General features: G+C 42.7%; 1 protein-coding gene across 2 annotated transcripts in view; it reads right to left on the bottom strand.

The window, feature by feature from the left end:
• Positions 1-225: 225 nt before the first annotated feature.
• The window catches only part of ALDH1A2 (aldehyde dehydrogenase 1 family, member A2), an 82,353-nt gene continuing 62,547 nt past the window's right edge, over positions 226-20,031 (bottom strand). For both annotated transcript variants that reach the window (XM_004687746.2, XM_012728807.1), the window contains 6 exons: positions 14,699-14,801; positions 12,948-13,132; positions 10,885-11,049; positions 10,097-10,254; positions 9,711-9,785; positions 226-2,011 (listed from right to left, as the gene is read on the bottom strand). In XM_004687746.2, the coding sequence (XP_004687803.1) occupies positions 1,939-2,011; positions 9,711-9,785; positions 10,097-10,254; positions 10,885-11,049; positions 12,948-13,132; positions 14,699-14,801 (759 nt within the window). In that variant the 3' untranslated portion in view covers positions 226-1,938. The remainder of the gene's footprint in view (positions 2,012-9,710; positions 9,786-10,096; positions 10,255-10,884; positions 11,050-12,947; positions 13,133-14,698; positions 14,802-20,031) is intronic.

Below are 20,031 nucleotides of genomic sequence, written 5' to 3'. Positions count from 1 at the left end.
AACCAGACACTAAAATCTCTTTTACATTTAGCTCTCACAGAGAATATTTTGAAAGAAAATTGTCATTTCATGTATTCCATATATGTTTTAGCTGTTTTCCACATGGATTTTTAAGTAGTGTCAGAAAATCAGGGACTGCAGAGCAAAGCCCAAGAGCTGAGAGAAGGGCCCTAATGTACTAAGAATGACAAAGACATATAAACACAGCCAAGTAATCCCAAGGAGTACACAATATAAATGCTTTATTGCTAGCACAGAGGTTTCTTTTTAAGTAAATTAAAAGAAATAAATCTTCATTTTCACAGTCTATATTGCAGTTCAAAGGTAACTAGCCAGTTAATGGATATGTTCACTTGGACACACGCTACGGGAAGAGAGCACAGCATTCACATGAAGGACTCAGAACTGTGGCAACTCTCGAGGCATCAGGCCACTGAATGCACTGTCATTTGTAAGTAACAGCAAGGAGAAATTTCTTTAAACATCACAGACAAGGATTATAAATAGAAAATTGGTATGTTAGAAGCAGAAAACTGTTAAATACAGCAGGCTATATATGTGTTCCCATAGTTCTTATACTCTAGGTTATGTCTGGTACTTTTAAATATATGATCTTCATCTAGGTTAGACACTGAGTTGGATTTGGCAGCTGGAAAGAAGGAAGAAGAAGAAGCCAACACTGCCCTCATGAAACTGGTGGATTCATCGGAAAGCAAAAGAGAGTGGCTGGGAGGAAAGGGAGATGGCGACTTCGGTGTCCCCCTCAACAGGTGAGAAGCAGAACACTGTGATGAGCCACTGGCCATGCTGTGGGAGCCCTCAGGGGGCACAGTGAGTAGGGATGTGGTGCTCTGCAGATGGAAAAGGAAACCTCTAGGCTTGGTTAGACTTGCCAAGGTTACTGTCAGTGGATTTAGGGCACACTGGAGCATGATAAACTCAAGTCACCCCCCAAAACACTGGACGTAGCAGGTGTTGCTAGGGAACAGAAAAAGTTATAAAGATAATTCACGTAATAAAAATTGTCAGGAATTATTTCTGGAAGGCACCCAACATTACTTTTTCCAAATTCTTGAGGCTACTTAGATTGTTTTTTGGTTGCTCTTAAAGATAAACTTTGGAGAAGATCTTATCAATATATGAAAAACAATCCATTCCCTGCTTTATTCCAGAATAACCAAGAAAAATTAAATGTGCACGTATACATACACACACATCCACCCACCTCCCAAAACCATGCAACAATTTCTGACGCTACAACCTACACATGATGATCTCCATTTTCCTGGTCTTTCACTCACTGATGGATGTAAGAAAACTAGATTGGGTCAGGAATATCCCAAGTTCTTACTTCTTAGTACATCTGCAGTGTACCAGCTCCTGGCATTTTCAGTCTGGTCTGGCTCTAACTAAAACCATTTCATGTTTTGCTTTGAAGAAATGGATAACATGAAACGGTAATTTGGCTGCAAAACCTTGGAAAATTGTTCCCGGCCCAAACATCTGCCCCAAATGAGTTTAGCTAGATCTTCTTGGAGGAGCAGGAGGGGTGGGTGAGCATGGAGAGCTGGGAAGGGGGAAGATGAAGACAATGGAAAGGCTACTTTTCCTCAAGAGGAAAGTTCTTTGTGGCAAAAGGCATCAAATAATAGAGCTCCCTTATTCAACCCCTCGGTCCAGACACAGGATGTGCCGGAGAGCGACTCCTCTTTCCTTCACCCCACTTTCCCTAATATTTGGTATCTTTAAAGTGATCCCAAACAGAGTGCCAAGAAACCCTGTCCAGCTGGTTTGCTTTAGTAATGCAGTGACCGGCATGGCCTACATATTATCATTTAAAGTTTTAAATAAGAACCAAGTATCGACTTTGGATTCCTGAGAGCTGGGCTCCACAGGGAAAGTCGTGTAGGCTGGCTTTCACCATCCTTCTTGGTCTTCTTAAGAGTTCTTCTGGGGGATCTTTACTGTCACAGTCTTGACTTCGGAGTACTCTCGCAAACCGAATTCTCCCCTGAAAACAGAAACAGGTAGCATCAGAAACGAGAGGCCCCAATGGATGGCTTCGGATGGTCAGAGTCTTGGGAAGGTGCAGCTTATCACCTCCTAACACCAGATCCTGGACTTTCATGAAAAAATTCCTAATGAAAAATTCCAGTTTGCCTTTGTGGGGCAGAGAAGCTGTCACCTCATGAGTAGTAAATGTTTTTCAAAGGATGATTTGTCTTCACATTTTAGCACAGAGAGGCAGCAATTCCCCGCAAGCCTGGGGGTTACTCTCGGCCAGCTGTCATGCAGACAGCCTGGCTGTGCCTCTGACTGAGCACTGTGGACAGTGGTAGACCCCCGTCCCAGGTCTCTAATGTCTGAGCTGAATTTCTACCCCAGGTGGCCCTTGCTCTTCAGGGCAAAGGTGTATCTTTCTCTCCTAAGACTCTGTTCTTACACTATTATAGCCAAATGGGGGAAAGTATTTGTGTGTGTGCACCATACACTTAACAAAAGACTAATACCCAAGATCTACACAGAACTCATACAAATCAAAACCAAGAAGACAACCCAACCAAACAATGGGCAGAAGAGCTAACTAAATACTTTTTCAAAGGAGACACAAACATGGCCAAAAGACACATGAAATAAATGCTCATCATCACTCATCATCAGGGAAATGAAGTCAAAACTACAATGAGATACCATCTCCCACCTGTTAGAATGGTCTTGCTCAAAAAGACCAGAAACAACAGGTATTGGTGAGTGTGCTATACAAAGAAACTTTGTACACCGTTGGTGGAAATGTAGACTAATCTAGCCTCCATGGAAAATAATATTAAAATAGATCCACCATTGATGGCACATGGGTGATTTGGTGATGGAAGTCCACAGGAATTACAACTGAGATGAAAAAAGGCTCAAAATGATGTAAAAAATAAACTATCATTAAAAAAAAAAATCCACCATAAGCTCCAGCAACCCCATTCCAAGTTCTACTCAAAGAATGCAAAGAGCACCTACTTGAAGGGAACTATACAAGCCTGTGTTCATTACAGCACCATGAGCTTACAATAGCCAAGCTACTGGAAACACCCTAAATGACCAATGACAGGTGAGTGGATTAAGAGGTGCTGTATAGACACAATGGAATACTACTCAGCTAAAAACAAACAAAAAAAATGATAAATTCTGGCCATTTGTGACAACATGGATGGATCTGGAGGGCATTATCTAAGCAAAGTAAGTCAGAAGAAGAAAAACAAATACCAATGATTTCACTCATATGTGGAATATAAAAATAACAAAGCAAACAGCAGACTGGGTTGGGAGCACAATGGACTATGGTGGAAAGTTGTGAGTGCTCTGGTAGTGGGTGTGATGTGGTAACATACATTTGAAGAAGTGTGGACTATAAAACATTAGTGTTGTGAACCAATGTTACCTTAATCAAAATGAAAACAAATAAAACCGTTACTGGACACTCCTGGTGTGTCTGTGTTCTCGTCACTCCACTAGCTCTCTAGTCTACTTTAATTGAAGGAAAACCGTGAGGTTTCCAGGCTAGGGTTCTCTCAGTTTGGTATAAATGGATATCCAAAGGCTTATCACAGAAAAACATAGGTCACCTAAGAAGTCTTAAGAACACAATCCTGAGTTCCCAGAGTCAGGGGAAAGAGTTAGGAAATTAAAAACAACCAATTAACAAAGAAGTGGGAAGTGGTAGTAAACTGTCCCCAAGACTGTCCTTTTGCCAACTCCCTCCTGGCTCAAAGCACTCTGGGATATTGGCCATGGATCAAGGATTGTCATTCATTTGATAATCCAACATTTTTGAGCTATCCTCTGGGGAAGCACTGTGCTGGATGGAATGGAGAAAATAAATAATTGGAAGTGCTTACAGGCAGTGGAGAGGAGTGGGCCGAAGCTGGGTCACCTCTTCAGGTGTGACAGGAGAGGGCAGCCTTTCCCAGCCCACTGGGCACTGAGAGGTTTGCCGCCCCCACTCTCAGGGTGGCAGGGTGTGGGACCACGCCTCCTTGTCTCACTGTTCTTCTCTAGTTACTTCTCATTTTTAACCTTTTAATTGTCTTCCTCCCCTTTCTCTGTTTCATTGTAAAATCAAGCATATATCCTGAGTTATTTTCTTTAAAATATTTAAGTTTTTTTCTTGCTGTTATTTTTAAAGCCATGCCTCTGTGAAGCTTTTCGTGACACCTGGCAGAAGGCTCTGCCCCCACGCCCAACACAGGACTCCTGGAACACACCCCTGCCACTGAGGGAATGGTGTCTTGCTAATCTTGCTTTCTGCTCCCCGCCCCCCCAAACCTAATGTGTAACCCACAATGTCAGCTTCAAACAGGTACATGGGGCTATGGACGGGGTAGTCCCTTCCATAACCACACCTCCAGCCACTCTACCCTGTTGCCAGACCATCTCTTCCAGAAAATGGAGATACACTTAAATATGGATTACAAATTTCTTATAAAAGTCATGTATAAAAGATACAAAGTTGCTGTGCTTGGGTTTACAGTGGAGACCTGCTATACAGGAGTTATTCTGTGTCCTTCCAGGAATTCTCACAGCACTACACCAAGCTCATCATTTTGCCAGCAGGTCATCTTAACCTTAAAGACCCCTGATATCCTTTCCACTCCACAGGGACATCAGCGGACAGAGGCAGAGGCAGCAGGTCATTCTCTCATGTGCACTGGCTGCTGTGCTTACAAGAGTGAGAGGAATAGGCTTGGGCCTGTCCCACTCCGTGTTTGGTTCCCTCATTAGCTCCGTTCAGGCTCTCTGTCTCTTCATTACCAGCTCAGCGTTGGCTCTCTCTGGCCTATTTCCTGCCCTTGGGCAATTCCGAATGTCTCTTCATCACAGACCTCATATGCCTCCTGTTTGAAGTAAGGCTCCTCCCTTCTTGTTTCCTGGCTTGTGCACGCACTTGGGGCAGACCTTGAACCACTTTTCTCCCACTCAGATCCTAACTAGGTTGTGAGAAATGTAAGTCTACAGACTCAGAAAGCTTTCAAGTCTGACTGTTGGAGCCCATCATCTTTGGGTACAAGATGCAGGAGATAATTCTGCAGGACCTGAGGGACTCTTCTCCCAGACCCCAGGCCACTGTGTGCTGCCAGAGTTCACACACAACCTGTACACAACCAAGACACAGAATGCAAATCTACCATAAAACATGCTACCTTGAGCCCAGAGAAGGAAAGTGAGATGTATGAGGGCCCTGCTCCAAGCAGAGAAACAACAGTGCTGAGGTCAGCAGGCAGAAGTGCCATCTGGGCTCTGCGGGGGTGGGGATGGTGTGGGGTGGGGGATGCTGACTGAAGCTAATCACCCCCGTTGTCTTGGTGCCCAGTCATCTCTCAGGCAGCAGGGCCAGAGCCTCCACACACCTAAGTATGACCAGGGGAGTTTGCTCAAACTACAGATACCTAACAGTCCCCCACCAAAGACTCCATTTCAGTAGGGTTGCGGAGGCACCCAAGACACACAGAGACAGGAAGCCTTCTGGCCTACCCTTTGAGAAACACTGCTGTAAGTTCCCTGAAAGCCCACAAGTTTGAATTATTTAATTATTTCACCTTCTCATTCTAGGGTCTTTCTCACAAATCTACTTATCCCATTTAAATTCTATAGTTCCAGAGATAAAGAAATTCATGCCTCGAGGCAGACCTATCACTACTGACACACCCCATCCTTCATAGCTGGGCAATGTGTCAGAGTGCTGGCACATTTAGATGCCTGTATTAGAAGCCACACTAGGTTATATTTCTTAAGATGATACAACCTGATATACCTATAAGTAAGGTAAAACATGAGAATTTGGTGTTTCTCAGCCAGTTGTTTTAGGCAATCACTGAGGCTCACCCATAACATATGATTCCTGTTTAGGATGTGTATTTTCCTGCCCTTTTCCTTTGGCTTAAAGCAGCATTTTCTCAAAATAAGATTCCAGCCCACCTGCATCAGAATCATTCCAGAAGCTTGTTAAAGGTATAGATCCTGGGTCCTCACCCAGATCCACTGAGTTAGAATCTCTGTACAGGTCCCCAGATAAGCCTGCCAAACAAGCTCTTCCCTTTCCTTGGCTGAGGTAGCCTCTGTGCACATGTGTGCTGTGCAGGTAAATACATGCACACATGCACACATAAACATGAGAGCCCTCCATAAGAATATTGTAATAATGCTCATCTTCACAGTCCATATTCTTCAGGACTTGTCCTTCAGCTGAGGTCTACAGCTTTCTTTCATCCCCTCTATTTGTTACGTATTTCTAGCTTGGGTTCCTTTGTTCCAGGGGGACCTTAAATGAAGATGAGGAAGAGGACAGGAAGAGTGAAACACCCAGACAGGCAGAACAGAGAGAAGCTCTGGTCTCTGACCCAGAAGTGAGCAGCGAGCCCAGCAGGTACCTGTAGAGGGCAGCCCTCTCCAAGGCTCGCTGTGGGGGAGACTGTGGGAGAGCCCCAAGAGCTCATTTCCAGCTACTTCACTTCTCTGCTCCTCTTAGAAGGGGGCAGGAGGTGTAAGAGACCAAAGCTGCATGGAGTTTGTAGGTAATGAGATAAATAATTCTGTCCAGATGAAGGATTAAGTGGGATTGTGCGACTGTATTACATTGAGGGGAAAAAGAAAAAAAAAAGCAGGGCATCACAACAGGTCCTTTTATTTGCATCATTTCCTACCACTCAAGAACATTTAAGGGAGAGAAAACATGTTTTAGGGGCAACTCAGGACAAAGATCCGTATAATTTAGACAAGATGAAGTGAGTCCCATCAAAGGCACTGTTTCCTAATTATTTTTCAGCAGCACGGAAGGCCAAAGCACCTACAAGTGACAAGACACTGTTCTTCAGACTTAGGCCACCCTTCTGTGAGGTTCAGACAGTCTGTCTCCTGGACCAGCTTTCTAGGCAAGGGGAACATTTCTGATAGGAACAGATTGGACCTGGGCAATATCAACAGCTGGATCCCCAGCAGGAGGGCTGGCCCTAATGGATGGTCAGGGTTGTTGGCCAGGGATTAGAAGCCATCCAGCAGCAATTATTTATTAGCATATTTTATGCTGATGAGTCACTCTGTTAATGATCTGTAACAAGAGTCAATGTGAGCAGCATTCCCAACATCTCAGAGACCAAGCAAGCATGAACACAGAGACAGGAAATGAAATAACAAGTCGAATGTATCTTGAAAAGTGGGAGCAGAAAGTCAAGGCCATATGCAAGTTAAGAAGGGGTACTCGGAGTGCATAAGACTTCATAACAGCTGAAGGAATACTAATAACTGAGGAAACAGGATCCAGATTGGTTATGTGTTCTGGCTATAAAGCAAGTGAGAAAAGACACACAGCTTCAAAAACAAGTGGATTCTCCTGGGCATCACCAGACACAGAGCATAAGCTAGTGATACTAACTGGAATTTAGGAAGAATTCTGGCTTACTTCCAAAATACATCTGTTTTTATTAAAAAAAAAAAAAGAGAGAGAGAAAAGGATCACAAACATAACACTCATTTACTTGATCAATGATGATGAAGCAGCTAACATTTTCTGAAAGTTTTCCAGACAGTCTGCTGGATGTTTGGCTTGCTTAATCCTAGCATCCTCACAAGAACCCTTTGCAGGGGAGGCATTATACTACTAATTCCCATTTTATAGATGAGGAAACTGAGGCTTAATGACATTAAGTAATTTGTCCAAGTCTGCCTAGCTGTTAAGTGGCAGAATACAAGTACAGAGCTGACAAGAGTGATTCCAGAAATTCTGTTCTTAGTCTCAAGGTTATACCTACTTTAGGGTTAAAAGACTATGGGCTAGAAATTACCAGTGAAAGTATCTGAAGAATGCAAATCTTCTGGGCTAGTCTTGTGTGTCCCTGCATTTCCCTCAAGTAGCATGTTTATTCCTCCCACAATGCCTTTACTCACTCTTCCCCCACCACTCTCTTGTTTTGCCCACCAACCCCAGAAAAACATAACCATTTCTTGCCATCTATCCCAAACATTCCTCTCCTTTAAAAGCCAATTTAAACCTCTATTTTAGATCATAACTAGAGGTTTCCAGGGCTTTCTAAGCTCACAATGATCTCCCCATTCCTGAATTCCTCCTTCACTTCACAGTCTTTTCTGGAATTCTTCCGATTCTTTCAATGGTGTAAATTTCATTTATCTAACAAAACTTTAAGTGTCTTAGTGATTTGAATATTCCTACACACATCCTAAGACCAGTATTTTGCACGAAGTATATGCTCAATATTTGTTTATAGTTTGATTGTGATCAAAAAAAGAATGCTTTTGGAAATAGCAGAGGCACTGGGCATGGGAGATGTTTCTACTTTTGGATCATAGAATTTAGAAAACAGGGCTCCAGCTCCTTTCAAAATGAGAGAAAATGGGGGATGGGAACTTGGGATGGAAAACGTAGGCTACCAATCATCTTCTGAATGTCTCAAATACATTTGTATATATTAAAGCTGCAAATTAAATCCCTCTCAAGTCTAGTTTTCCTCTGTTACAGTCACACTTCTCAGGTCCTTCACATCCCAGGAGGATTTAGTCCAACTCTGATTCATCCCTGGGGGGGGGGGGGGGTTCTTGTGCCTGTTCACTATACTTCCTTGCCTGAGTGTCACTAGCACTAGAAGCATTCAGAGCTACTGTTATGTAGGCCACTTACTGGCTGGCCAGTGACTTAGGAAGTTACTTAACCGTTCTAAACACCAGTTCCTCATCTGAAACATCAAGGTAAGTGTATCCATCTCATTTAGTCATTGTGAAGGTCAAATGAGAAGGAAGAGATCTTTAATTAATGGTATCTACTAATGTTTCTGTAAAATCCTTCCAACAGGTCGTCTTTCTCTATATGCCAAGACACCCTCTATATGCCAGGGATCTTTAAAAAACACTGGCATCTCCTCTGCTTCCACCCACTGGCCTTTAAAAGCTTGAACAATGAGTTTAAATCAATCTTTTTATTTTCAGTAGGTCCCCATTATTCAGTCCCAGAGTGAAAAAGAACCAAACACAGCTGAGCAGGTGAAGGAAACAGTCACCTGGATGTGCGCAAGACAGGTAATCACTAATATTCAGCCCCAGAAGCATCAGTAGTGGTGGGGACAGGGCAAACTCAGAACAGTAGCAATTTTGCTATGCAAGAAAGAAACTGAACTTTCTAGATTTTATGTAAACCCTCATTTGCAAATGACCATTAACAAATTTTAAATGTGAAGCCAAACATTCCCACAGCCACATTTGGACGTTGGGCCTGCAGTTAGAGCCCGTTGTTTTGAACACACCACCCTCCATTTTGTTCTTGGCCAGTGCATATTTGCTGTGACTTCACACCTTTGCTCCTGCTATTCCTTCTGCGTGGAATGCCTGCTTATAAAAATTGAAATGTTATTTCCTCTGTGAAGTCTTCTCTGGTCTTGTTAAGCAAAGGTAATTGATCTTTTTTCTCTGCCTGTCTGGCATACTTCTATAATGGCCCATTATTATATGGAATTATGGGTATATTAAATTTTCTCTATTCCCATTTGAAGTGAGAGAACTGAGCTTTAGTCAGCTTTGTAACAGTATACAGGTGCTCAGCAACGTGTCTAATGAATGGATGAGAGTAAGAGAAGTAATCGTGTGAGTGCTCCTTTATGCAGATAGGCGCAACCCCTATGCTGGTGTCTCCAGCGACACCAGCACCTTAGAACACTCACATTTCTCTCCCGTTTCCAGACATCTTGAATCCCCCAAAGGGGCTCTGAGCATTCAGGGCATTGTAACAATTGATCCTGAAAGAAGGGAACAAGGAATTGTTAGTGTGATCTCTGCTTGCAAAGAAATAATCCCACTGGTGTATTTCTTTTACTATTTTATTTTTTAATGCTCTTCTCCCAGACGAAACATATATAATTGAAGGTTTACTTTGATTTCCTGATTTTGCCAGGAAATCCCTTCTCAGGGTGAAGGCTGGGTGTCTTTGGCCTTCTCCATCCCTTCAGAGGATATATGTTTCTCTTATCCAGACTCAGGAGAATTACAGGGCCCCTCCACCACCACTGGAATGTGTTATGGCCAGAACAATGCGACCAACTGATCTTACCAAACAGTCCCAGCTTGCATTGCAGAAGATACTGTGAGGGCCTTGTTGATGTCATTGGTAAAGACCGCTGCTACGAGTCCAAACTCTGAATTATTGGCCCTCTCAATAACTTCATCCATGGTCTTAAACCTCAGAATTTCCTGAACAGGGCCAAAGATCTGTAACAAAACAGTTCCACCCAACATGGTCACTGTCATCCTGTACCTGCTCTCCACATTTCAAAGTCAGTTTATTCTGCCTTCTTATTTAAATGACATTTAAGTTTAATGGCACAAAACTAAATATCCCACTTTCCCATATTACATGAGAGTCTACCCTTAGGACTGAACACCCCTCTCCCCCACCTCTCTCTCATCACTTGACTTCACTGTGTGACTAATGCAGCTTTCTCCATGAGCCTAAACATTACTCCAGCATGGAGAACTACTGCTCTGGATTGTGGGTTCACCTGCATCGGGTCTCGCACAAACATGAAGATGTCTGGATGCCATCTCTTTCTTGACAATGGCCCAGAAAATTGGACTACTGGGGAAACTGAGCTCTAGTGTATTCTTGAGGCCAATCATTGGCTATTACAATTGTGCCGTAAGCTAATAATAAACGCAGTCATGTCACCTGGACTTTATCTACTTGTTTGCCTTTTTGGTTAACATAGGATTTTCACAGCCATGTTTACTGCACTTGCAGTGTATATAAAATATAAAGAACTAAAACTCTAATCATCTACTTGGAGTGCCCTGGAAACCATCCCAAAGATGTGGCTCTTGTTAGAACTCCAAGCTGGATACCTCCTCCTTGGCAATCCGCATGTCATCAGTGACGTTGGAAAACACTGTGGGCTCGATGAAAAACCCCTTTCGGCCCAGTCCTTTTCCTCCACATTCCAGCGTGGCGCCTTCAGCCACTCCACTCTGGATGAGCTCCAGGATCTTGTTGTACTGTTTCTTATCAATCTATAGAAGAAATTACCTTATGACTTCATTGTAAAACCTTCTATGAAAACGGAAATAAGCATGTCCTCAAGAATCTTTCATTTGATTTTTTTCATATCATCTGGAATTGCTGTTAACCATTACTGACACATGAAAAATCTTGATTTTCTATGATTCAAACTAATATATCAAGAACTCAATAAACGTCTTACTCTGAAGATACTGCTGAAGCAAAAGTGCCAGTTGAAGATTTAGGCAATGCTTCTAGATGATGGATCCACTGGCTAATTGATTACTCGTCACTTATCAGGGGACAAATTGGCCTCTACAACCAAATGACTAGTTTAAAATTTGTACTGATACTAAAAATGATGAAAATAGTGGATAAACTACATGGTGCTACATATCAAATCTACTGTGTACATTTTTAATGAAACTCCTATTATACCTTTAAAGGAAAGGATTAAGTTTAATGAGTGAGGGCAAGTTTTTTAGTCCATAAAACAAGGTTAGTCTTGCCTTCCAGAAGTTACAGTTATGTTTATGTTATGTTTCCTAAATTTGATGACTAGATTATGTGAAAAAAGTTATGTTTCCTAAATTATGCTATGTTTCCTAAATTTGATGACTGGACTATGTAAAAAAAAATCTTTATTCTTAGTAAATACTTAGGAAGTAACAAGAAGTTAAAGGGAAGTATGAAAGAATAACACTTCAAATGGTTTAGAAAAAGTAATGCAATTATGTACAGATTAAGCAAATGTGGTAAAATGTTAAAAATTTGGGAATCTTGGCCCTCCCTGGTGGCGCAGCGGGTTAAAGCACTACACTGAGAAGCTAAAGCCACTTCCACATGAGTTCGATTCCCACCTGCCCCGGAGGTGACCACATGGTGCGGCAGACCTCTCCTGACCCGCCCACTGCTCCTCTCAGCAGTCGATCTGCCTGTTCTGTTCCCCACTCTGTCTCTAGTGAAGCCTCTCACCGCTCCTGAGCCTCTGGCCTGTACCCCAGCTCTGTATGTACAAATAAATAAATCTTTAAAAAAAAAAATTGGGGAATCCTGGTAGGAGATACAGAGGAAGCTCATTTATTATTCTTGCAATTTTTTGGTTAAGTTTGAAGTTACTACAATTGAAAAATTATAAAAATATTAAAAACATTATGGTAAACAATATAATAACCTGAATTTGAACTATCTTCTCTCAGCTGGTCCTAAAACATAGCTGTTGTTTCTTTTCAGAAAAACCCACACACTATGTTCCAGATGGGATCTGGTTCTGATATTCCTTTAAAAATTCTCAGACTATCCACAGATCAAAACCAGAATTGTGTTTGGAAATGGGCCTCGATGGCTGTGGAGAACCGAAGAGCTGGACATCGTGGTCTGCAGGGGCTTCTGTGGCCCTGACTAGCTCTCCACAGTGCAGGAAAACATTCAGAGTGAGAGAGAACCACATGCAGAGGGGAAAGCAGCGAGCCCTTTATTTCCTATTGATGAGACACAAGTAATAGGAGATCAGTAATAGGAGATCTCAGATAGGTAGCTGGTGAAGGCATCTTCAAGATAAATGATGTCTGGGAAGCAGACACCCACCCTCCTCGACTATGGTCTTTAAGTCTACTGGTTATTAGAATGGGGGCCAGGCTCAAGTGTCAAGACATCTTGTTATTACCACGTATTTCCTAAGAGCTGAGAAACTCCCACTTACCTCCAAGTTTCAACACAGCCTTAAGGCAACCACAATCCTTCATTTTTTTCAGAGATAAAAGTTAGAAAGGGAAAGAGGAGCATAAAAAGTAAGCAGTGCCTGTCTGCATTTCTAGTAGAGTAAAAGAGTAGGAGGTGGAAGAAAAACAAAGATGCTATTACGCTTGCCAGGATTAAGTGAAGAAAAGAATGACTATGATTTCCCTACCTGGGGTCCCTGCTCAGTGGTCGGGTCAAAAGGGCTTCCCACTATGCGTCTTTTGGCCCGCTCCACACTCCGTCTCACGAACTCCTCATAGATGGACTCCTCTACAAAGATGCGAGAGCCCGCGGTGCAGCACTGGCCTTGATTGAAGAACACGCCCTGGTGAGCCTGCTCCACAGCGTAGTCCACTGCAAGAGGAAGCAGTCACGTTCTCAACGCTGCTGACCTGCAGAGCAGCCTGTCCACAGAGGACCTCCCCTCTCCACACTTACCACAGAGTGTAACAGTGAGCAGCTTAGTGGAAAGCACTAAGGTGATAATGCAACTCAGTTCTAGTTCTGACTATCCCTAGACCCTTAGTTCTAGTTCTGACTAGAGTAGTTCCTGAGGCGAATTTGGACTATTTCACTTGGCATCTCTTTCTTCTGTAAAAGGACTGACTGGACCCATGTCACCCAAAACAGAAGTCTCAAACCCCAATGTGCGAAGGGGCTGGAGATAATGTAATGTTGTGGACTAGGCAGTAAAGGGATGTGGTGAGACTTAGAAAGCTGCCACTATGTTTGGCTGTTAGTGATGTAAACACTAAGCCAATGGTTGCTATATTTCCAAGTTAAAAAAAAAATCAGTGTTTTTAATGTGCAGTTTTTGTTTTTCTAAAGTACAGTGTAATATTTAGACAGGTAATCTAAATTTGGCCAGTGAGTTACAGTCTGTATCTTGGGCCTGGGCCTATAAGACCTCATAGCTGCATGTTTAGTTAGTATTTTGGTGAATTAAAGTATCCTAGCCATGGATCATATCTGAAAACACAACATTTCCTTTATATTTACATGGAGCTGCATAACAGCATATAGTACTTTCATTTTTCTCTTATAAACCTTTTGAAATAGTACTAATAAATCCAGTACATGCTAGTTGCTAAATGACTGGCTGAATGTCTGGACAGTGGTATGCCTACTCTTCAAGAGGAATTCATATAGAAGAAAGCTGATTCTCTTGACAACTAAGATAAAGCTGAAGCTGAACTCTGCAAATTCCAAGGTGAAGCCGAAACTCAGGTAACCTATTTTCTGATCTCTCCAGAGGTGAAATTGGAAAAGCAGCTCAGCTTCACAGGATGTGAAGAAGAAAAAGGATGTTTGAAAGAGATTTTGGGATTTCATTCCCTGGAAAGCTTTCAAAATACAAAGACCACACCTCTATTGAATACGGGAATGGCATCCTGCCTGGAGACATGGGATTCCCTAGGTCACTGCTCCAACTCTTTGTGAAGCTCCAGGAGGCATAACTAGCTCTGATGCAAGTCTCTTCACACAGAACTACCCACAGTGTATGGTCATCCTCAGGGAGTCAGGGAAGCAACAGAAACAGGCTGGCATGACCAAAAAGGTATGTGCACCTGGGAAAATGTTGACTGGGCTAATAAAACAGAAGTTTAAAAAACAATCTGCAGAGGTTTGGTTCACTTCTCTTCCTGCTATATAGCATAGACCAAGCCTTCTCATCTTTTACCCTGTTCTACATTCTGAATCAAAATGACTCACTGGTATCTAGAAAACAAACTGTTTAGTTGTCAACTGCTAAGTGCTGTTTTCCAAAATTAAGCTATTTTTTTTTCTTTAGAATAAAGGCTTCGGGTTTTTGTCCTTAAATGATCTTTAGCTTCAAAAATCGTTTTTCTTGGTGTCCCATGAAAAGAGAGCACCAAAGGGCAGTATGGTGGACATGGATGAGCTCTGGGGTCTACTTACAATCAGCATCTGCAAAAATAATATTGGGACTTTTCCCTCCAAGTTCCAGAGTTACTCTCTTCAAGTTGCTTCTTCCAGCTGCTTCTTGGATAAGCTTTCCAACCTGAAAGAAAGGAAATGGAGGAAAGGTGTGCACACAGTGCAGTTGAGATGTTCAGCCATCAAAGCCAGCTCTGGGTGACAGTGGGCTGCAGCAATTAAGGATCCTGCCACGCAAACTCAGGAACAGCTCCTGTGGTCAACATATCTATGTGGACAAGATGTAAGTCACTTGGGGTGTCCTATAATGTCTATGTTGAATTGAGCTAGAAGGCTGCTTTGTTTAAATCTAGAATCTTAACCATGGAAAGATTTTACCAAAGACAACTGGGAAGTGATTAGAGGATTAGAGGATTTCCTCATCACTTCATAATGGCTTTTCTGGCCTCTGGCCTCTGGCCTCCAAGAAAAAAAAAAAATCAACTAGCTTCACTTGAAATGAATTCTTCGTATATTCTAAAAATGCCAGGTATGACTCTAACCACAGAACCCAAAAAGACTACAGAGGTTACACCTTTGTTGTGCCTCCAAGTAGCTGACAATCTGTCTTCATCTGTGCCTCAGTCCTCATTATTGAGAGTCCAAGCTGAGCACAGGCTGAGTCTAGAGAAACCGCATCTACTGTTGTATGGACTCACATTTACAAGGAAATAGAAAGTGTCAAATGGAAAGAGAGAAGCAGAACCTGGAAGGCCTCTTCCAATAAAGAACACACTGCCAGTGGCAGGAATGCTGTCAGCTTTAGAGGCTGCCTCAGCTGGCACCATCCCTAGGTGGCCCCCATCCATTGGCTGGGAATCGGAGTGGGTAGAGGCTCTCTTGGCCAAGACACCATGCTCCACCACATTATGGGTCAGCTCCTCCTGTGTCCACTCTTCAGCCAGGGTCCCCATAACAAACCCAGGTACCGAATGCCACGTCAGAGACTGCCTCCCGAGTGCCTGCCTCCAGGTAGCACCACGGCTACCCTGCTAGTGGCAGAGGGCAAATTATGGAAAATGCTGAGGTAGCATATGGCTCATAGAGGTAGTTTACCCTGTTTTAAAACTGAAGTAACATTATGTAAGCTTCAGGAGCTCATCCCTGAGAGTCGACATGTGTAAATACTACATGGAATTTACTGCTAATGGGTGAATCTAGCCTTCACCATGTCATTGGCAGCTGCACATTGGTTGAGATTTTAAAAAAATGCCACTTGCACCTGGAACCCTACTAAACAGTAAATATTTTTAAAACTTGAATAAGAGAGATTCCAAATTTTTATTTCACTTCTTGGGTCCTTTGTTGAGATTTTCAAGTAGGACAAACAACTCTTCAGGCACTATAGAGTCCTAATTGAGAAAAAAGATTTCAAAACCTCTATTTTTTACTGATTCTATTACTTACCAATTGTTTCACCTGGAAAATTATTTAACTTCTCTAAGCCTTGGTTTCTTTCTTTGTAAAGAGATTAGAAACAGTATCCACCTTATAATTTAGTGATCCTGAAGATTAAGTGATAGAAGATACACGGCCCTGAGAAATCAGCCAGGCATATGGCCAGTGCCCACAGTGAACCACTGCAGGTGTGAGAAGCTAGAGCTCCTCTTGCCTGTGTTCAGTGCAGAGAACTGAAGGTGACTGGGAGTGGGAGCGAGAGTGGGGGCTAATGGCAGAACTTCTGAAGCAGATCCTCCCAAAACTGTCTGTGAATGCTGGCTGCTTCAGGAACACCCACCTCTTCTTCCCAGGCTTTGAGATTACTCATTAACTGAACCAAATATCTTTGTAATTTTATTATTATTTTACCTCAAGGCAAAACTATGTAGAAAATATACTCTCATTCTGAGGGAAATTAATCTTTTGGGGTGAAATAGTGACATCTGTAAAAGGGGGAGAATTAGTTTCTTGGTTTGCAGACAAACGATACCCATGAGGTATTAAGAAACAGGAATGTCTGGCCTGACAGATTAATGGGCAGCTGCGAGCCCACAGGCTGGACTGTCCCTTCCCTGCTGGGCCAGGTCTTCTCTCTGCTACCTCAAGGGAAATCCCTTGGAAGACTGGCTAAGGGAGGCCCTGGTCACCAGAGAGTCTGTTCTCTCCCCTTTGAGAAGAAAACACATGTGCACAAAGGAAAGGAGAACCTGGTCTGCTGCTGACAAGAAACCAGGAGTCAGGTGGCAGAGATGACTGAAGTTAAGACCCTGGTGCTGGGGGAAACCCTGGCCTGCGGGCAGTTTGGGCACAGCAACTCTTCAATTTCGACCAGCACTAGGGGAGTCCAGGAGGTGGCCATGGTCTGTAACTGCCTGTTCTGAGGAATGTAAGAGGATGAGCTCTAGAGCACTGAGAAATCATATTAACTGGTGGGAGCATGCTAGAGTCCAGGGAGATAAAGGACAAGTGCTTTCTCAAAGAGAATCACTGGAATTCATGGTCATTTGATTTTTTTAATCTAACATTTGAGTCTGCGTCAGACACTTAATGTAGTGCCTCACTTAAGCCTCTCAAAAATTTTACAAAGTAGGTATTACCTCATTTCATACCCAAGGGCTAGAAGCTGATGGTGTCACAGGTTGCTAGCAGTGCCGGCAGCACCTGGGGACTCTCCAGGGCCCATGGGGCAGGGGGGTGGGGGGTGGGGTGGGCTCGCTGTTTCTCCTCCCTTCCTCCAGGCTCCCTGCCCTTTCTGCTTGCCTCTCTTTTTGCCAAGCACTTAAGGTGTGACACAGATCTCCAAGTCTTATCTCTGATTCCAAATTGATTTTAAAGTGAGCAGGACAGCGAAATAAGCCAGAAAGATAAAGAAAAATATTGAATGGTCTCACTTATAGAAGGAATATAGAGAAAACGAAACAAAAAAAAAAAAAAGAAAGAAAGAAAGAAGCAGAAAAACAAAAAATGTAACTATAATAAAGTAAACAAAATCATTAGGCAACTATAGATCAGAGACATTCTGTAAGGGAGGAGGAGGCAGAAGGACCAGGACAGGGGTGGGAAGAGCACAAGGGACTATACAGTGATGGTGCTCAGATGAGATGGTGGCGGGAATTCCACGGGGAAGCCGTACATTGTACAAAATGAAGGCTGATGTAAAGGATATATTAAAAAAATAAAGTGAGCAGGAACATCACCTTTTGTAGCCACAAATGATGACCACAAATCATCAGTTACCAAATTTATATTCAGCTTTTAGATAAAAACAAACAAAAGCAAGGAAAAAACATGGGTTTTACTGAGTAAGACAACTAATCATTCAGGTTGGTAAGGAGAGTGCTGGTCTGCCTGGCATTCTATGCTTGTCAGCACAGCCCTGGCATTTATCAAACTGCTTTATACTTTGATATTTTCTGCCACTAGGAATGTTGTTCAGTGGTTATTTTCATGACTACAGTAACCACACAAAAATCTTGCTTAGTCGGTGATTCCCCCCCATAAAACTAAGAGTAACTTTCCTCTGCCAATTCTTTGCCAACTTTTCCTTAGAAACCAGATTTGTGTCTAACACTGCTAGGCAAATCTCAAATGAATAATGCTTTCTTCTTCATTTTTGAAAGAAGGTCAAGTTGCAAGATAAAGCTGGATGTGTTAGACCATGCAAAACCACTTCCACTGGCAGTGGATGCAGGGACAGGACATTCTGAAAAGCCCTGGTTTTCACCAGTCTCCTTCATTTAACACATTCCTGGGTCTGTTACTGTGTGCCATCTGCAGTGTTGGGCACAGTCCCTTACTGGCAAGAGACACATAGCTCAAACAACTCACAGCTTACTCAAACAACTTACAGGTAAACCTAACAGGTGCTCAACAAAAGTAGCTTTGCAGCCCACTTAGAGAAGAATCTGGATCTTATTTAACATTAGATCTAAGCAGATCAAACTGTGATTCTGCAATACTTGGTATATCTGAGTCAAATTTTAGATCCTTACACCTAGAATTGGCTAAGATGTAACATTACAGGACCAGGCATTTAATGCCTTCCCATGACACGCTCAGTTTCCAGGTCAGATCTTCCTTGGAGAAGCTATTACCACTCATGCATTCTCCTGACAAGTGGGGGGGGGGGGTTAAACGACCCCAGATGGGACCCTGTGAACATGAGGGGGGAAGAGGCAATGGGAAGAACAGACGAAACTTTAAGTGGGGGGTTCTTAACAGTAGTGTGTTTAAAAACAAAGAGTTCAAATGTTAACTCAAATGTTTTCAAAATATGACAGGTCCTGGACAAACCAGCCTAGAATATTACCTGTAGGAATCCCATCAGAAGTTTTCAAAATTAAAATGGATGGGGTTAGTCTAGGAAAGAACAAATCACAGACTTTGAACAAAAGCCTGGGATGAACTGGTCCTTCTCAGGTATACAAGTAGTCCTAAGTGGGCTTCCCTGATGTGGGCCAACCTGGCCACTTGGTGCCATATATGTGACAGTGCACGGTGAGCTCAATGGGGCTGCAAAGATGAACAGGCCCTCTGGAGTGGTCAATTCTATAGAGGTGAAATGAGACAATCAGTAAGATAGAAAAACGTTTGGTTTGAGAAATAAAATTCTGTATGTGAATACAGACAGGCACAGATACCACATTTTAAGTTCATCATTATTTTTTTCTAATCAGAAGAGATTTCACAACATACTCTTTTTCTTTTTCCTGTGCTGCAGCTGGCAACTTAATTACAATCCTATTCAGGTTTAAGGACAGTTTGGCCTACAGGACTCAGAAGACCTAAGAACTACAAACTCTAGTATGGCTTCTAACATACCTTCCATGTGAGAAACCACTTCCCTCTTTGGGCCTCAGTTTCGTCACCTGCCAAATGAAGGCACAAACTAAACCCTTAATGTGTCCCTTAGTACGCTAGTTAGTTGAAAGCGATGAAAAAAACACATAAGATTCCTGGAGCCCATGTTCATACTAAGAAATCTATAATTATTCTGCAATTTTTTTGCTATGGAACAGAAGTAGTTTTTCATGGAAGGAAGACACTACACTGAATGGTAGAAAACCTGACTTGTTAGTTTTTGCATAGAGCTCATTATGAAGGAGTAAGCGATAGTGTTCCTATCATGTGAATTCCTAACTTTGTACTCCCTGCTGAGTCTCTCAGCTGTATCTGTGTACCCCAACAGATAAGGGCGGGGAACTGGGGGCTCCCACACACATAATGGAACTGGGCTAATTCTCAGCAGGAATGTTGGCACGAACCAACTCTGACTCCCCCTTCTTGTTTTGAATAGGTTTTAGGATTGATATCAGGAGTATCTGTGGAAGGGCCACGGTGTCCTAGGATCATGTTCTCAGCAATGTAGCAGGGTA

Source organism: Condylura cristata, unplaced genomic scaffold, assembly GCF_000260355.1.
Source record: "Condylura cristata isolate star-nosed mole 26May11 unplaced genomic scaffold, ConCri1.0 scaffold00023, whole genome shotgun sequence".
NCBI lineage: Eukaryota > Metazoa > Chordata > Mammalia > Eulipotyphla > Talpidae > Condylura > Condylura cristata.
This window is presented reverse-complemented; position numbering and strand designations above follow the sequence as displayed.